Source organism: Equus przewalskii, chromosome 17 (assembly GCF_037783145.1).
Source record: "Equus przewalskii isolate Varuska chromosome 17, EquPr2, whole genome shotgun sequence".
NCBI lineage: Eukaryota > Metazoa > Chordata > Mammalia > Perissodactyla > Equidae > Equus > Equus przewalskii.
In genome coordinates this window covers 37,282,731-37,302,476 of record NC_091847.1, presented here as the reverse complement: position 1 = coordinate 37,302,476, position 19,746 = coordinate 37,282,731, and the positions used below count along the sequence as shown (strand labels likewise).

At 36.5% G+C, this 19,746-nt stretch overlaps 1 protein-coding gene across 10 annotated transcripts in view; it reads right to left on the bottom strand.

Moving 5' to 3' along the window:
• GPD2 (glycerol-3-phosphate dehydrogenase 2) overlaps positions 1–19,746 on the bottom strand; it is a 139,153-nt gene that overhangs the window by 15,454 nt on the left and 103,953 nt on the right. For all 10 annotated transcript variants that reach the window (XM_070581361.1, XM_070581358.1, XM_070581359.1 and 7 more), the window contains 5 exons: positions 19,406–19,550; positions 12,345–12,538; positions 1,657–1,791; positions 1,238–1,413; positions 554–685 (listed from right to left, as the gene is read on the bottom strand). In XM_070581361.1, coding sequence (XP_070437462.1) covers positions 554–685; positions 1,238–1,413; positions 1,657–1,791; positions 12,345–12,538; positions 19,406–19,550 — 782 coding nt within the window. The remainder of the gene's footprint in view (positions 1–553; positions 686–1,237; positions 1,414–1,656; positions 1,792–12,344; positions 12,539–19,405; positions 19,551–19,746) is intronic.

Here is a 19,746-nt window from a genome sequence, read left to right as displayed (position 1 = left end):
ATGGTCTCATCTCTTTAGGCTCTTCAAAGTTTTCTGTCTCAGAGTAGCCAGAGGACTGACGTTGTGCATTCAATCCACAAGCAAATGCTTACTGGACACACATGTTTCAGGTGCGGTGAATTATAAATAAATATAAAGCATGGTCTCTGGCTTCATAAAATGTGAAAACTTGATGAGAAACAAAGCTTAAATCTTTGAGAAGTTAAGTGTCAAATCAAGATATGTAATCAGGCAACAAGAGTGGTACAAACTTGAAGACCTGCTAGTTCACAAATGGGGCAAACAACTGAATTAACAAGACTTGGGATAGCTCTGTGGAGGAGAAAGAAATCCATATATTCTTTTATTGTTGTTACCACTACCAATATCACTTCAGAATTAATAGTAAAATTTTTTAAATGAAAGGGTTTAGGCTGGGCAGACATTTTACTCCAGATTTTAGCTGACATACATGCATTAAAACTTAGCTATATATAATTTTTAAAGCTGAAAAATAAACAGATGAATGGAATCCCATGGCAGACAGGAAATTCCCACATGGCCATTCACATACCTCTGCTTCAATGTATGGAAATTCTGACACGAGACGCACTCCAACAATGGGCCACCTTTTTCCAGTCACGCTTGCCATTTTGGCCACCTCAAAAGCCTTGTCACCATAGGTGGCAGCCAGATGCTGTGCCACCTAGCGATACAAAACTGCATTAGGTGGGTACTTTGAATATCAACACTTTCTAGTACAAAGCAAAACATGTACTTGCTTATCTTGTCAGTTTTTTACAGCCTGTAACTAATAATTCTAGGAGAGTAAGAGATTTTGATTGTGTGGGAGGAACCCACTCGGGCTCCGAATGCTTACGCAGCACCCACTCTATTACAACTCTATTATACACTGTAGTGACTGATGAAGCTTCAGCTTTCTTCTACTCCCAATATCACTTGTGAAGAACAGCCTTCCTTATGCTCGAGATAGAAAGAGTTTGGGATGTCCTGTCTGCTAAGAACAAACCACACAAACCCCAGATTTTAAAATAGAAACTAAAACGTGCATTGACTTTTAGGCAACTAAAGCAAAATACGATCTTTTTTTTTGGTTAGTTCACTTCCACAGTATGCAGACAGAAACAAACTCAGCTAAAGGAAACTCTAAATCAGGGAGGCCACATGGTTGCCAATTCTGTGACTGGCAATAGCTATATTAGGTAAAGAGTAAGATGATGTGGCAATGCACACCCACCTCACTTTCGAGTCCGTAATCCTGGACAAGCCGAATGTAGAGTGTGGGGCTCCAATCTTTGCCCCCTTGAAGGAAAAGCCCAACTGTTCTACTTGGTCCTGCTTTCAAATCGTGGGTCTTGATAGCAGCATTTATGGTATCTTCTGCCATAGATCTGTAGGTTGTCCACTTTCCACCTACAAATAAATTGATAGATAATCCATTAGGTTACCACCCATTATTTTTCTTATAATTAACCATTTATCAACTTATTAATAAGTTTCACCTGTTGTTTATAACACAGCAATGGTGTAAGACTTTATTCGGAATCCTTAAAAAAAAGACTCCCTGTTCATTAGAGTTAGAAGAGGTTCCAGTGTGACAATTTAACTCGAGCTCCTACCTAAAGCACACCCAAATAACCAGCTAACATCCCATACCTGCTATAGTGATGAGGCCGCTCTCACTGATGTCCACAACATGATTTCGGGAGATGGACTGAGTATCCGCAGACTTGGGGTCTGTAACAAGAGGACGAATACCACTCCATGCCGCCAGGACGTCCCCTCTTCTCACTGGGGAGGATCAATGCCAAGGGTTAAGAGGATAACTCGAAGACATCTCAACAAAACTACGGAATAGTTACTAAGCAGGAAAGAGTTTGTTAAAAGGAAGGCAGGGTTATGCCCTCTAGAAAGGGAGAGAAGGATCCTTACGTATAAGTGCTAAATGAGTTGATAAGTACAAGAAAAACTCATTAAGAATTATTTTGTGGCAAAGATAATCTCCACAAAAAAAAAAAAGCAAAAAACTTGAAAATCACTGATCCTGGTACCAAAGAGGAAACTAAAGAAACAAATGTCAGCAACCCTCAGCTGGGACAATCTGGAATTGTTGAAAAGAACAACAAAGCAGAATCAAACCAAAAACAAACCAATAGACGACTGACTTGTTACTTTTCCTCCTAGAATATATCCTGCGATCTCTTCTCTTATCAAACAAACAAGCTGTAACAGGATATTCTCCTGCTCATCAATGCCAGTCTCTTATTGAGGATTTACAGCAGGTCTAGCCTTGCCAAAGCACTTGGCATACACATTTCGCCTCATTTAATCTCACAAAGCCCCATAGGATCAGTTATTATTATCCTTACCATACAGATAAGATTGGGAAAGTTTAACCAAGTCGAAAGCAAACATCTTATAAATGGTACAGCAGCATCAGAACCCAGTTCTTTCTGCCTTTTAAGTCCATATTCTTACCCACTAAACTGTACTGTCTCTCAACTTTTGACAATTTCCATACTCTGCTCTTTTTTTTTTCTCATCCCATTATCTTAATAGCCATGACAAAAATGAGTATACTGGCTCCTCCCAGTATAGGTACCCAATACTTGTGTTATAGTGTTTGGAAGTTCTTCGAATATTCAAGATACCATGAAATTTTCCTTACTATCTCTGACAAAATACAACCACCTTTAAAAACTTTTGTACATCAAAGGACATTATCAACAGAATGAAAGGACAACCAATGTAACGGGATAAAATATTTGCAAATTGTGTATCTAATAAGGGGTTAAAATCCAGAATATATAAGAATTCCCAAAACTCAATAATTAAACAAGACAAACCACCCGATCAAAAAATAGGCAAAGGATTTGAATAGACACTTCTCTAAAGAAGATATACAGATGGCCAATAATCATGTAAAAAGATGCTCAATATCACTGATTATTAGGGAAATGCAAATGAAAACCACAATGAGATACCTCATACCCATTAGGATGGATATTATAAAAAAAATTAAAAAACAGAAAATAGCATGTGTTGGCCAGCATGTGGAGAAATTGGCATATCTTTGCACATTGTTAATAAGAATGCAAAATGATGCAGCCACTATGGATAACTGTATGGAAGTTCTTCAAAAAATTAAACATAGAATTACCATATGATCTAGCTATTACACTTCTGGGTACACACCCAAAAGAACTGAAAGAAAGGAAAATTTGCACACCCTCATGTTCATAGCAGCATCATTCACAATGGCCAAAAGGTAGAAGCAACCCAAGTGTCCATCAACAGATGAATGGATAAACAAAATGTGGTATATACATACAACGATATATTATTCAGCCTTAAAAAGTAAGGGAATTCTGACATGTGCTACAACATGGATGAACCTTGAAGACATTAAGCTAAGTGAAATAAGTCAGTCACGAAAGGACAAATATTGCATGATTCCATTCATATGAGATACCTAGAACAGTCAAATTCATAGAGACAGAAAGCTGAATGGTAGTTGCCAGGAGGTGGGGGGAGCGGAGACTGGGGAGCTGGTGTTTAACGAGCACAGAGTTAGGAAAGATGAAAAAGTTCTGGAGATGGATGATGGTGAAGGTTGCACAAAAATGTGAATATACTTAATGCCACAGAACTGTATACTTAAAAAAGGTTAAAATGATACATTTTATATTATGTATATTTAACCACAATTTTAAAAAACCAAGACAAAAGGAAAAATTGACATCATTCAAGTCTCAGAAGATTAAGGAAATATTTTACAGAAGCATCGGGGCCTCTACCAGCCCATATCATGCCCATGCCTCAAATTAAAATACTTCATTCAGGGGAGCACAGTTTTGTGAGCAGAGGGCACTCTGCATTTCAGATCTCACTCCCGTCCTGGTCATGTGCGGGTTCACAGTGACCCTCCTGTACAGAGAGGTAAACATCTGTATATGTATAAATACATACAGGGCTGTGGATCTGTTTATACACAGCAGCCCCTGGAAAGCACTGAGAGATACATCTAGCAGACTCTGTGTAAAGCATCACAAAGACTCCTTGAAATGATTGGAACAGTCCAAAAAGGGAAAAAAAATGTGCCTAACCAAGTACAGGGCAAAGACCCTAAAAACAAGTGACACTGGATGACAGTTAATCCCTCCAGCTTGATGTCAGATGAGAAATAAGATTTCTGGTAAAGGTAAACTCAACTAAGGTAAACCTGGCATATTTTAAGATGGCTCCTTAAAGGCCACACTCTTAACTTGACCATAGTCTGAAAAAAGAGGTGCCCATACTCCTCTATGGGGGTGTTTAATCAAACCCATATCCAAACACTGTATCTGAAACAAAGAAAGAAGAAACGTAATAAACAGGTGAGGAAAGCCAAATGCTTCCAGTCTTGTTAACTGGAGCCCATACAGGAGTCTCGATGCCGGGATTCCATTCCTAGATTCGCCCCTCTGATGTGTGCATTCTCTTAACTAGGTTTAATCCTGATGGCTTCCATGCACTGGGGGTTAATTCTTGCTTCACATAATTCCACAAAAGTCTTGCAAAACCTCAACACAAATCGTGCAATGTTTTAATCTTTACAAAAAGCCTAACTAGAAAATTACCACTATTTTCCATTAGAGTTCAAATCGCCCTCTGTGTCAAAAATAAAACTTGGCCAACCACTTAGAACGTCATTGTGGTCACCACAGAGTCTACAGAGTGTGTCTGTGAAATTCCTTAAGTGGCCATGCTGATCAGGAATTTCCTTTCAACTCTTAAAGCTCTCTGACTGATTTTTAAATTATTTGGTGGAAAATTAGACTTTCTAGAATAAATTTGAAGCATATGTAAATAATCTTTGTGACAAATCCTTTACTTTTTCTAGTATAACTGGCAGAAAAATACATTTATGAAATTGTATTGTCTGAAACAAAAATATCGAACTAAAACTTTCAAATTTTTTATTCATAGAGGAACATTAAATAAAACTTTATGTATACTGATACCATTTATAATCCTTACTCCTGAAATTGATGCTCAAAAAAAGAAAAGAAGGGGCTGGCCCAGTGGTGTAGTGGTTAAGTTTGCATGCTCCACTTTGGTGGCTCAGGGTTCACAGGTTCAGATCCCAGGCATGAACCTAGCACCATTCACCAAGCCATGCTGTGGGCGATGTCCCATATACAAAATAGAGGAAGACTGGCACAGATGTTAGCTTGGTGACAGCCCTCCTCAAGCAAAAGGAGGAAGATTAGCAACAGATGTTAGCTCAGGGCCAATCTTCTTCACCAAAAAAAAAAAGACAACACTACCAGGAAGAGTTCATAATGTGTTAGGAACTTTATTTTGCTTGGTATCTTAGCATTCACATTTTTAGCTTGAGAATTACATCAGGTGAATGTTAGGATTAAATTTATTTTTAAAAGATACATTTAAGGACAATCAAAATTTAAATCCTATTTAAAATATGAATCAGTCTTTACAGCCTGCAGGAATTTTTACAGTATTAGACCAGAGGGTGGTTTAATCAGGTTATCTACCTATCAGTTTTCTTCCAAACTTGAGATTTTTTTTTTTCAGGGAAAGAGTACCCCTGAGCTCACATCCTTTGCCAAGCCTCCTCTTTTTTTTTCCCCACCCCAAAGGCCCAGTGCATGATTATATATCCCAGTTGTAAGTCCTTCTACTTCTTCTACGTGAGCTGCCGCCACAGCAGGAAACTGACAGATGGGTGGTGTGGTTCTGCAACCGGGAAAGGAACCTGGGCTGGCGAAGTGGTGAGAGCACTGAACTTTAACCACTAAGCCATCAGGGCTGGCTCACGATTTAATAATTTTTATGGATTGTTCAAAATGCTATTTGCTGCTGATGAATAAAGAACGTGTATCCCCCTACCACGCAAATTAACAAATGACCAGTCAGAGCCATAGGTATAATCTATGTCCATAGGGCACAGCATAGCTAAACACACAAAACAGAATTCTAACCCCTTGTATAAAAGACAGCAACTAACTGAACTAACAAGTTTCTCTCCTTATCACCTCTTCATGCAGCCTGGAAACCTTGTACACTGTTCAACAAACCCTAATGAAAGAAAGATATTCAAAAGCAGTAGACAGCGTAGAGAATCTTTTAATACTGCAGCCATATTGTAACCGTAGGGGAAACAGTGCTAGGAAGAAGCACTGTCTCCTCTGTGGTTACAGCTTGGAGTGTGGTAGAGAGAAGAGAAATAAGGGCCATGTGCTTTAGACATTGCTGCATCACTAAATTCATCACCTCTTGAGTCTTCCTATATCTAGAGCTCTTCTTTTACACGATGATACATTTCTTTATTTTATATAACAAAAAAATACAAATTCAATGACTCTAATAAACTATTTCCTTCTCTAAGATATATATAAATACCTCTAGATTCTGTAGGGCAGCACTGTTCCATGGACGTTTCTGCAGTGATGGAAATGTTCCACATCTACACTGTCCAATTCCACTGGTCACTAGCTGCACAAGGCCATTAAGCACTTGAAACACAGTTCATGTGACTGAGGAACTGAATTTCAGATATGATTTAATTTTAACTAATTTAAATTTAAATAGCCACAGGATGTGCACATGCGCAGGCTACGATATTGCCCAAGGCAGTTCTAGAGTAAAAGCCCCAATAGTAGACCTCAGACTTGTCCTGGTAGATCGTCAAGCTGGGTACTTCCACCATGGCCACCTTGCCCACATCTCTAATGCAACCTCGTTTCAGTGAAATTTGACTGTACTCTCTTTGCTCATGAGAATAAAATCTGCTATAATAGCACACTTTCCCCCAAAATACTTTACTGTCATAACATGTTCCATATTTATCATTTCAAATATCCTCTTCTCCTACTAATCTCATGAATTCAAAGAATGAAAAATGTTTTTCATAAATTAAGTACTCCTACCCTCAAGTTCTTACGCAGAAATCATTCAGGTTGTAGCCAAGAGTAGGTACTGAACATCACCTACTTTAACTCTACACGGTATAGTATGTGAAGAAAATAACTCAACTCAAGGCTTTTATGCTTCAGAACTCAAAGATTCATCTTGATCTTTCTGGTTCTCATACTGCCAGGGTAGCTAAACAAGATTTTATGACTGTTTCATCTTCCTTTCCATGTTGAAAGTCTTCAGCAATGTCAGTTCTAATATTTCTCAATATCTCAAATACTGTATCAAGTAGGGGGCCATGTATAATGATTAATAAATATTAAGTGGCATATTAAAATATTCTCTGAACTTTTTATATCAAAGATTCTTGCTGAGTTGACATAACAAAATCAAAGGAAAAATATTTGGGCCTCTTAGCCGATATGCCAGTCTTTATATAAGATTTCTAATGACTATATATTTAAACAATGGATATTCCCTTTCAAAATAAATGAACACTTTAAATAAAACAAAATGACAGGAAAGAACACTATTATTAAGGTTGAGAAAAATCCATCATTAACCACCACTTCTTAGAGTGGCTCACTCAGATGGCACCCAGTTGATTTTCTGTCAATTGCCCAGATGTTAAAAAACCCACAAGGAGCTCCAGAGTGTATAAAAGTACTTGGCAATATTTTCAAAAGGATAGTGAGAAAATAAAATAGTCCTTCTATTGTCATGTTTAAGAATTATTTTCATTAGAACCTCAATAAATAATTCATTCAGGTTTGAGGATGTATAATATATAAAGAGTAAAATCTAAATAGTAAAGTTGAATAGACATTTTCACAGCTAGTTGAAAAGACTAAGTGCTGTGTAATTGTTTCCAATTATAATTAATATTTTCACTCTTAAAAACTTGGCAAGACAGGTGTTTGTTTTTAAAATTAATAGAAAATGAAGCCCACAGGAAGTGACAATTAGAAGCTAAATGTGTGGTTTTGCTCCACATCAGTCATTTAGCCATACGTTTTGGGGTGTTCTTGCTCATGTTTGCCACTTTCAAAAAATGAATAAAAAGCATGTGAAAATATCTAAATGAACACAGGGGAAATAGTGTCAGAAATCAATACTTCTCCACCAGCACATTGAACCTGCTGAAATGAAGTGTTAATCACAGAAATAAGATACCATATTACATTTATAAACTAATGAAACTAGAAAAAGCAAAGCGCGTGACACTATAATTAAACAGCTGGAAGACATCCAAGCCTGTGTAAGTTGATAACCCTGGTACAATCTCTGGCAGTGAAAAGGCAGGTCTGCAGTGAGTTGATATGGCCAGCTCAGTTGTTAATTGAATAACAGGCAATCTATAAACACTACTAATTGCGTATGTGAAAACCAGTGCATAACTAGAGACACTGCCCAGAGAAGCACTCCAGAAAAACTGCATGGAGAAAGCACTGGGCAAACCTTCTGTCTCTCTCAGTCCCTTTAAGTCATAGCTTAGTTTCACCACGGCATCCTCCTGATTAACCTGTACACAGCAGACTTAATGATACATTTTTCAAAAGATCATTTTTCTTCCTAACCCAATACGTACCACCCAACTATCAATTACTCATTTCAGAAAAGAACAAACAAGTAATCTAGAAAATTCAGCCTGTGAATGGAAAGCTTTCTAAATCGTGCAAGAAGACATGGTCTTATTCCCAACAGGCAAAATGCTTTTCAGAATTGTTCCAACGCATTTTGCAGAAGTGTGGCAGCTGCTGTGAACAGCATGGAGTGTTAAGATTTGACACTTTTTTTTTCTTAAGGATATAGCCATTTGGGGAGGCTCAGAAACTGTTGTCAGAATTTTACTTATTCATCCATTTAATAAATCCTTTTAAAATGATTATTTCAGCCCTAGTGAATGCCAAATATTTCAAAACTATTGCCCTAGGATCTAAATCAAACTTCTTTTTAAATCTGTAAAGGAGACTGCTTGGCCTAAGGGATTAGTTAGGAAATATGAAACCTCCCCCAGTTTAATATTCAAATCCAAATAAGGGCAGTTGAGAGCAAAGGTCACCAGCATTTTGAAGGTGTCTAGCAGCTTCCATGGAATGAATTAGGAGACTTAATCCACTCCCTAGTGGATACGTATATCACATCATGAAATCCAGAACTACCAGAGTGCTGTGCAGTATTCAGAAGCACAAGCATCGGAGCCAGACCGACTTATACGCACACCATGGCTCCAACACGAAAGAGCTATGGGCAGGAAACTTAAAGTTGCTGGGACTCAGTTTCTTCATCTGTAAAGTGGAATTACAAAATATACCTCCTAAGGTTATTATGAGGAATCAGAGATAATACAGGCAATATGCTTAGCAGAGTGTCTAGTATAAAAAGTGATCAATAATGGTAGAGTTTCTAAAAGTAAAGCATGTATTTACCCATTATAGAAAAATGGAAAGATTAAAATTTGTGTAGCAACACCATGTAGTCAAATAACGGAATGGTGCCCGAAGTCTCTCTCTCACATTGCATCACTATAGAAGAGAGAATCGGCTTTCATCAAAATTGTTTGGAAAAAATATAAATTTGAATGTCTTCACTTTAAGATACAGACATACTTCAGCTGACACTCTACCAAGACTAAAGGTAATTTCTCAACTATAAGGTCTTCAGTCAATTAGAAATAAGGATGCAAAGAAACTATAAAGAATCACTGTCAATTAATTGCTTAAAAGGAGACTTTTTTAAGTAGGAAAGGTGTGATAGATGGCATGCACAGAGAAATAAATGATGTATATGAAAAAGCTGTCACTTCCACTTTTACCCTGGATATTGCTACCTGGAGAACTCTTAATCTCAAGAGTCCCCAGACCACCAAGAGAAAAGCCTGATTTACAGTGTTTAGATATTAATTTCAACTGATTTTACCAAAAGTCAGAATTGATAAAAATTCTTTGTTAGTTTCTCCAATTGCCTGACTACCAAAAGGTATTTTAACTGAAATGAACTTTACGGACCAATCAGGTCCCACCAGCTATTGCAAGTCTTCCATCTATTTATAGGAGACTAAAAGTGAGGAGTACAGGATCCAGTCTGTTACAAATCAAAGCTCATTTCACTGGTAGAAATCCCCACCTATGTGGGCATGGTGGCCTTTCGGAGCTTACATCTGTTTCCCGCACATCCAGCCTCTCAGCACTTATAAGCAGTTAGATTTCTCATCATTACTGTGTTTGAACTTTAAGAATTTGGAAACTGTCAACACAGAGCTCTCTGCTCTTGAATTAATTTTATTTCTTGCTCTAACAATCTAATTTCCTACTCTTAGGGCCCAGATATGAACCCACTTTTAACAAATATTATACCCAGGTAAATGTGAATTGAAGCAGAATTCATTAATGATAATCAATACATTAAAATACAGTCATACCCAGATGAAGCCCCTCCTAGAGGCAAAAGGGAAAAAAAAAATATGTCAAGTCAAATTGCAATGAACTTTGAGTATTTAAATATGGATATTAAACACCACATGATTTATTCCCCAAATAACTCTGTGTGTGTGTGCATGTGTGAGAGCATAAATATTAGCCACATAGATTTCAATTACATGCATTTAATACATTTAAACTATTACTCTAGATGTCCAAAGAGACTCTATTCAAAATGAAATTATACCTATAACTTTAAATTAGAAGAAATTAAAACTATACAATACGGATCAAGTGATTAAACCAGGGGAGTCACCTGCACCATTTTTTAAGCAGTTTGTTTGTTCTGTTTGTTTGTAAATATGTAATCATACAATGGAAAAGGATCCTTTAGGGGAAAAGGGTTTATAGATGCTAGTGAGTTGCATCAAGATGAAAATAATGCCTTTGCATGTCCTCCACTGAAGCCAATATTACAGAAGGTTCCTACATAAATAGATGAAGACTATTTTTCAAAAATCTTAAACTTTCTACTTTAATCTAGAAAGATTTTCAAACTGCTACCAGCATCAAAATCCCTGAAGGCCTCTATTACTAATTCATTTTAATTCAAAACAATCATGAATGGCATGTTGGATGGATAACAAGCTTTGTAGCTGAAGAAAGAATCCTTACCCTCAAGGAGATCCAAGTGAGAATCTATCTTAGACCATTATCTATAACACAATGTTGAGATATACTGGACCAACATTCTACGGGAGTACAAAGGATAGGTGGTTCCTGAAGTATAAATATATTTTGCCAAGATGAGAAGCTGGGGGAAGGGCATCCCAGAGCAAGGCTTTAACCTAAACAAGGCATGAAGGTTTAAAAGTGCATGATCTGATTTGGAAATTATAAGAAATACAATATAATTAGGCCATACAATGCATAGAGGTGGAGTAGTTGAATATAAACCTGCAAAGGCAAGTTGTAAAACGCCTTATATTCCATGTAAGATAGTTTAGAATTTTACCTAAAGTCAAATGAGGAGACATCCACTGGATATTTTTGTGCAGGGAAGTGAGGATCAGAACTGTGTTTTAGAAAGAGAGCTCTGATAGAAGGATCAGCCTGGCTGGGGCCAGAAACCTGACATACGGAAGCCAGTCAGGGGGTCAAGGCAGCGGTTTCAGTGAGAAATGACACAGGTGTGAACCATGGCAATAAGGTGGAAGGGATTTATGTGATACTTCAGAGCGAACATAGTTAGGAATTGAACTGGGTATAGAAGGAGAAGAAACACTAATTACAGGCTTGCCATTTCTAGCTTGGATGACTAGATAGATGGAGAAGCTATTAACTGAAATATGAAATACAGAAGGATAATGTTGGGAAATGTCTAAAACTAGCCTGGATAAAAAATTCACTTATATGTTCATTAGAGAAAATGCTATGAAATTCAAGTTACAAGAACGTATACCCAGGTAAGTATAGGAAAGAAGTAAACTTTGTTTTTTTCAATTAAAGCAAGCACACTTAACCTTCTTAGCTAGATCCACTGCCAACACGCTACTTTCCACAAAGTAACAGCTCACTAAGCCTCTTAGAATATGGACCTCTATCCTCTCACTTCCTCTGCTTACCTATTTCATAGGGATTTCCTGTATCTGTGAATCAGATCTTCCCAAGCTCTAGAAATTCAATAGTGATGCAAACATTTCATTCTCTCTTCAAAGAATTTAGAACTCACGTATGGCACTCCAATTTTGCCATTAGAAATTATCAGGAAAGGACTCTATGAGTTTCTTGTGCATGCAGAAAGTAGAGAAAAGGTAACTGCTTCCCATTGTGTTAAAATTTGGTCCTCGTTAGTCTTCTAGAAGAAGTGGTCAGCACATAAGAGTTAGAGCAGACCGGGTGTGAAGATGAGTCAGATTGGAGACGTAGCAGTTACTCAGCGAGAGCTGGAATGGTTTGGGAGACATAAAAGAGGGAAGACAAACTTAAAGGAATGCATCACGTTACCTTCAACGTCACAACTCAGGTAGTTGCGCACTTCATTCAAAATGAAGTTAATATCTTCTTCCGAAGGAATAGGATGGGGTGTAACATCAGTTGGAGTGTCGGTAGTGCCAGCTATAGTCATCTTTTGCCAGGGTAGGAAGAAAATAACTCGCCCATCACTGGTCGCTGGGTCAAGAAGTCCCATGCTCTCTGGGCTGAAGTAAAAAGAAAGGTTATATATTTCTGCAACAAACAGAAATTCAATCTTAATTTGCATTCTAAAAATTATTTTATTCATCAATTGTTGTATAAACAAACAGGAAAAACATGAGTTATTATAACTGCCACTACTCTAATCTAGAAATTCCTGAAAGAAAAAAATAATTTTGGTAACAAAAAGGAATGGAGCAAGTGTGACAATAACAATATTTCACTTCAGAACTGGCCCTTCCCATCTCAACAACGCAAGGTTAATTAAGAAAGTGGACTTCAACTTCCAATTGTTCGAGTTTTTATATTCCTTGGACTATTCATATCAGATAATATCAGTGGGATAAATGTCTACAATTTCTCTTATGATGATCAGTTAAGGATAGCTCTTCAATCTTTTCTCAGGTCTATGAAAAAAGCATTTTCCCGGGACATTTGACGTTTGACACATCTTTCAGTAGAAGGTCTTAGAAGTAAATGAGAAAAGTAAAGGGTCTAACTTTCTAGAAACTAAAATGTAAGCAAAAAATTCTTTACTCCTTTGTGCCTAGATGAACTTGTACCATTTCACCAAATATGAGAGTTCTTATTTTATTTCAATTTTACAGAAATCTCAAGAAGTGCATCCAGGAGAAAAGAGCTCAGTTTTCTACTAGTACCTAAATAACAATGCACTAGGATGAGGTCAAAAGGTGAGGAAGATCTTAGCAATGAAAATGTTAAATAGATGGAAGATGCTAGCGTATTATGCTACTAAATCAAGGATCAAGGATGCCGCTTCTGAAAGATTATATAAAATTTTCCAAATACTAATCAATTATTTTCACTAACATAATACTCTAAAGCCAAATTATAAAACACACTTGAAAGAATAGGCAACTGTAAATAAACATTAACAAAAGCTGTTCAATTTTGTTATTAAAGCACTAGAAACTGTTGTTTTAACGTATTCATTAACGATTCAGAGAAATTTGGAGAAGTTGTTAAAGGAGTGGGAGGAATCTGAAAGTATCATATTCAAATAGAACACTACAAATCTTCAGAGAGCTGTTTCAGTTTGACTGGACTCTCACAGCAAGCCAATGTTAAAAGTATTTTCGGTAAATATATTTTCAGCTTCTATTAATGAAATTTCTTAAATAGAAAACATAATTCTATTTGGCTTAAATAAATTTCAAGAAATCCCTCTTACATCCACAAATTTTAAAGGGTATACAGTCAACTTTTCACGTCTATCATTCTCTTAAAATTTTTTTTTTAAAAACTCCTATTGCTTCAAATGTCTAAGGATGAGAGACTAACAACTGTTTAAAAGCAAACCAAAAATAATTTTTTATGGAAAAGAAATCTACAGTCATCTTAGATAATTCATCTTCCTTATTGAAACCACAAGGAGTGCTAGTCTTTCTTTGAAAAGACTCAGCCCCATGAAACACCTGCCAGGTCTACACAGCTTTTGTAGAAAGAAATCCCTGTCTACTGCCTACTTGAGAGTCATAGTAGAGAATGACCACAGTTCTCTGACTTGGGGCACACAAAAGGCACCACAGAAGTATGTCAATCATTTAAACCTTCAGCTAAGATCTCATCTTCACTCAGGATTACTTAAAGGAAATAATTTTACTTCCATTTTCATATATTGAAAACTACAAGTATTGAGTATTTTCATCTCTGTATGACTGTACTTTTTTTCTTAGTATTTGTCATAAAACTCTAAAAGTCTTAAAAGAAACTAGTTAATTATGTGTTTTGTAAGCACCTAATTTGATCCTGGATTAATATGCCCTTAGATTAAATCAGTCACTTTGGAATTAGAAATTAACTCATTCAGAGTTCAAGCTTTCAATTTGACAGACTGTACTGTATTGAAACAAAAGGGTAAATTCCATGTTCTAACATTTAAGAAATACATTCTATGTTGGTTTTATATATGATCATTTTATGGACCAGATATCATATGATGTGTTTAAATAACTGAATAAACCTGATAAATTTTAGCATAAAATTATAATATTCTGCAACCTAGACATGAAATGTTGTTAGAAAAGCACAACTACTGAATCCTTTAAAATCTTTCAAGGCAATAAAAGTGGTTTAAAGGGTGAAGGTGATGGTTACCAACACAAACATAACTGGAACCTATAGAGAAGCAACTGCTTAAGTGAAGACATATGTGTCAAACATAAAATTAACGAGCACAGAGGGAGGACAAAGCTATTAACAAATGGTATAAAAATTTAAGAATCCACTTGGAAATACCTTTCATCAGTTCTAAATTACCTAATTCATACTCTCCCTTAGGGGAAAAGTTTTGTTTTCTTATGAAGGATTAATCCTGCAAGGTCACACAAAAGTTTGATAATGGTTGTCAACTATAGAGATGGAATATACAACACGGTCAGGCGTAGATCTTTTTTCAATATGTATGATTCACTTGATCAGGAGGAAAAGCTTGCTGCTAATTTATGTGTGTGTCTAGGATTAGATGTAATGAACATTTTTCTCATGCAGACCATTGCCTTCCTGAAGTACCCTTATTTAAACTGAAATCAATTTATTGTTAACTACTTAGCAATGAGTGTTAGAGCTAACAGTATGCACACACATTATAGAAAAAAAAATTGATCTCTTGTCAGTCGTGAAAAGCATCTGTAGGCTAGAAGGAGGAGATGATTATTTTCATGTATTTTGGCCATTTGGTGTATTGTTGCTGCTTTTGTAAGAGCATCTGGCCACAGCTCTGATGAAAATTCCAGATTCATTCTTAATGTAAACTAAAGAGTGCCTTTAAAAATAAATAATTTCTGTGTGTTGATTTTCTGAAATTAAAATAATCCAAAACAAGAAATAAAGAAAGCTGCTACCATGGCACAAGATAAATCCACATGTGCAAGTTTAGTTAGGGTCATAGCAAGCCTAACAAATGCCATAAAGATCCTCTGAAAACAGCCCAACGAGATACACTGCACACATGGTTCTCGCTCTCCATTTAGCAGGCTACACTCAATATATCAGTGGTTGCTGAACTCACCACATTTCCAAACTGATCAGGTTCTAGGTGAAATGTTAGGTCTTAAGCTATCATCAGCCAGTTTATAGGGCAGCCCCAGAAGTTCTGACTCATCCCTGAGGAGCTAGTCGAACCCTTGAGTTCTAATTGCTGAGTGTGATTGACTGATGAACCCAGAGAGCCATTTCAGTGTGAGATCTCCTGACCCCACCCAAGACAATGACTCGATATGGAGAGCAAAACCATCCCTCGGGGATGCCAGAGCTACAGCTGCCTCTAGGTCAGGCTAAAAGAGGGAATAAACCCTTAATCCAGGCCGCAATCCCCAACCAAGGGGCACTTGTGCAACAAAGCCTCAATAGGAACTGGGCTGCAGACCACTCCTCTAAGGTTTCTGACGGATGTGTGGTGGTTGTAGTTCAAGGTGCTAAAATTGGGGATATTAATTTCTCCCAAAGTAGAATGAGATCACTTACTGCATCTTAAACTGAGACAGACCCAGCTGTGACTAACACTTTCATGATTTACGGGCAGGGGGCCCGAAGCTAATGCCAAATTTTGAGGATGAAGAAAGGCATTCTGTTTTGAAAATATTATATCCAGGTGATGTATTTTTATATTTCTTAAAAAACACCTGTCTACTCTGTTTGTTAATAGCATATTATAAAGAATAGTACAGAACCACACATGTAGCACAACCTCTTTCAGGTAAAATTTTTAAAAGGATTTGTGAAAATATAAACATAAAATTTTATGCACGGAATCAGAAGGAAGTGTTACCGATTACCAAAGAAGAACTGAAGTGCGGGGAAGGGGGCGCGTGAGGAAGAAGAGGGATGCCTTCGCTTTTCATTTTGTATGTTTCTTTTTCTATCGTGCTCACTTTTATTTATTTATCTTTGTTTACAGGGGTTGTCTGGGCAGTAAAATGAGGAAGCCTATTTTGTTTTCGTATTCTAACTTCTCTATATTTAGAAACTCCCTTATGGGGCCAGCCTGGTGGTATAGCAGCTCAGTTCGTGTGCTCCACTTCGGCAGCCCGGGGTTCACTGGTTCAGATGCTGGGTATGAACCTACGGACCGCTTATCAACCCATGCTGTGGCAGGCATCCCACATATAAAATGGAGGAAAATATACACAGATGTTAACTCAGGGCTAATCTTCCTCAAAAAAAAAAAAAAAAAGACTCCCTTATAGGGGTTATATTATAATTTTAATTTTAAAAAAGGTGACAATCTCAATTTGGGCAAGTGAACACAAAAAAAGTTAGGAGGATTTATTCAAACAATAGTTACTGGTCATTATTATGTGGCAGACACAGTACTAGGACCTGGGGATATGGTGGTCAACAAAACAGATAAAAAATAATCAAAGAATCATTGTGAAAATGTATACAAATTATGTACTATCATGAGACAAGGAAGCAGAAGCTAAAAGAATTAACTTGTCAAGGTCACGGTTAGCAAGAGGTAAAGTGATGAAAAAACCCAGGAAGTTCTACACAAGGTAACACCATAATTTATTCCCCATATTGTTTCCTTGTCTATGCAACTGAAAGAGCAGAATGTCTTCTCATTTTAATGATGGGCAGACTAAGGTTCACAGAATAAAATGGCTTGTCCCAAATGATGTCATTATTAAGTGGCATTATAGGGAATAATAAGTGTCCTCTGACATCATGGGACAATAGTGAAGAAATACGAAACACAACATACAAGAGAATATGCTGTATCTAGTAAGATCAAAAAAATACAAGGATTATGATGATGTGTGTGGCTATAGTTTACGTATTACCTCTGTACTGTAAGAGATGTTAAAAAACAAACACCTCCAAAAAATTTATACACTAGCTGGCCTTGCATATTTTTAATCCAATACAAAATGAATGTATATAATTGTGTCTGAAACTACTGTTGAAAACTTCTCTCTATACAAGAAACATCTGTAATATTTACATATATTTAATTCCTTCCTTTTCATTTGAGCTAAACTTCTGGTTCCCAGTTTTTAAAACTCTAAGTACCGCTGCATAAATTTTTATTATTATGACTGGAAGCAGCTTGCTTTCTCAAGTCCTAAGTGAAAATACTATGGCTGTCCACCAATTAAGTGCAGACATTTAGAAAATGAGAAAGAAACCTTGGAAGTTGGTGGATAGGAAATTCACTTTAATATTTTTCTTGGTAGAAGTGTAAAATTTTTCTCAGTAGAAGTGTATTTGGTATAAATTAGGTGTATATTGGATTTTCCTCAGGAAGATTTAGTTACTGGAAAACTGATAATAAGGCAGCATCATCTATTATTAAGAAGACAGCATTCTAGGAGAATGTAGATACTAAACAAAATAGATTCTATATATCTATTTTTATCAAATATTAAAAGATTTAGGGGCCGGCCCAGTGGTGCAGCAAAGTTTGCACGTTCTGCTTCAGCGGCCCGGGATTCACCGGTTCAGGTCCCAGGTGGGAGCATGGCACCACTTGGCAAGCCATGCTGTGGTAGGCATCCCACCTATAAAGTAGAGGAAGATGGGCATGGATGCTAGCTCAGGGCCAGTCTTCCTCAGCAAAAAGAGGAGGATTGGTGGCAGATGTTAGCTCAGTGCTGATCTTCCTCAAAAAAAAAAGATGTATATATCCTTCACAGAAAATTATTAAAATATGGAAGAGCGTACTCTCATCCTCTCCACATGACCTAGATATCATCAACTTTAACCCATAATCACATTACCTAGAAATAATTGCCATTAGCATTCCACATGTTTCCTTTCAGTCTTTTTCTATATACTTATATAATGTTTAGATCATATTGCACGTATAATCTTGTGTCCTTCATTCTAAACTGACATTGTATCATTAGAGTTTTACTAGGACATTAGAGTAATTTATAATTATAATTTTTAATGACTATATAATATTCCCTTGTGCAGATATGCCATAATTTACTTATCTATTCTCCTAAGATTAGTAACCAAAGTGATTTCTAATATTTCTCAACTACAAATAATGTCATAATGAAAACCTTGAGCATAAATCATTATTTCCTACAGAATTACTAGTTTACCTACTCGCTTTACCACATATGGAAATATAAATGGTACACATATTCCATACTCTTAGAATGGTCTTGTGAATTTTTTCCACATATATCTTGAAATGTACATTAGGGGTAATCATTATTAATTTCTTAGCTAGAAACATATAAAAGCTTTTTTTAACTTATTAAAAATTTCAAACATGTACAAAAATAGAATAGGTTAATGTGCCAACATTCAAATTAAATCATTTTCAATAAATATCTATTCTTATTCATCTCTATCCCTACCCATTTCTCTACTCTGGATTATCTTTGTTAATATAACATATTAGAAATTATATCACTTGCTATAGCATTTTCACTTGCTATAGTATTTTTCAAAACACATTTCAAAAGTTATAAACATAAGAATACCTGAGTGGTCCTCATTTTCAGATTCTTCATAAGCAAATGTGAGTATGCTATAAAATTAATTTTCTAATGTTTTAATTAAAATGTCCTTTGTGAAATTTTTGCAAAACAAATTTTTAATTTTTTAATGAAAATCAAAATTAAAAATACTAATGTTTAGTCTCTGAAGGTGAGTACATTGAAGAAAGGATAAAAATAGATCCCAAATCATTAACTCCTAGAAAGCAGTATTGTGGTAAAAGCTAGGAAATTCCCAAGTCTGGTTTGCATTTTGTGTTTTGGAAGAGTTCTTTCATTTATTTCTCCTCATTTTGAACAGCAAGCTAGGTCACCTCTTATTAAGAAAGGTGTGCTAGAGAGTAAATATGTGGCCCTCCTGCTCTGGTGATGATCACCGAGTTGGAATACAGTTACCTGTAATAACCCGGCATCACGATGTGGACACCGGCACTTGGCTGGCAGATAGCTGTGGCGTTCTTATCATCCATTTTGCGCACAGTGTCTGTGAAAGGTCCCGTGGCATTGATAACACACTTGGCTCTCACATCAAATTCCTGCCCTGTGAAAGAAAGCAGCATCAATCACACACTCCATCTGTTTCTCTGCTCACTGATGCTTCGGATTATTAATTCATCTATTAACTTAACCTATGGCGAAGTATATTGCATACCACACTAAGTGACGTGAGCAGCCAGAGTTATTGAAAAGCCACACAAAAGGCCCGCATCGGAGTAAATTTAGCAAAAACAAATCCA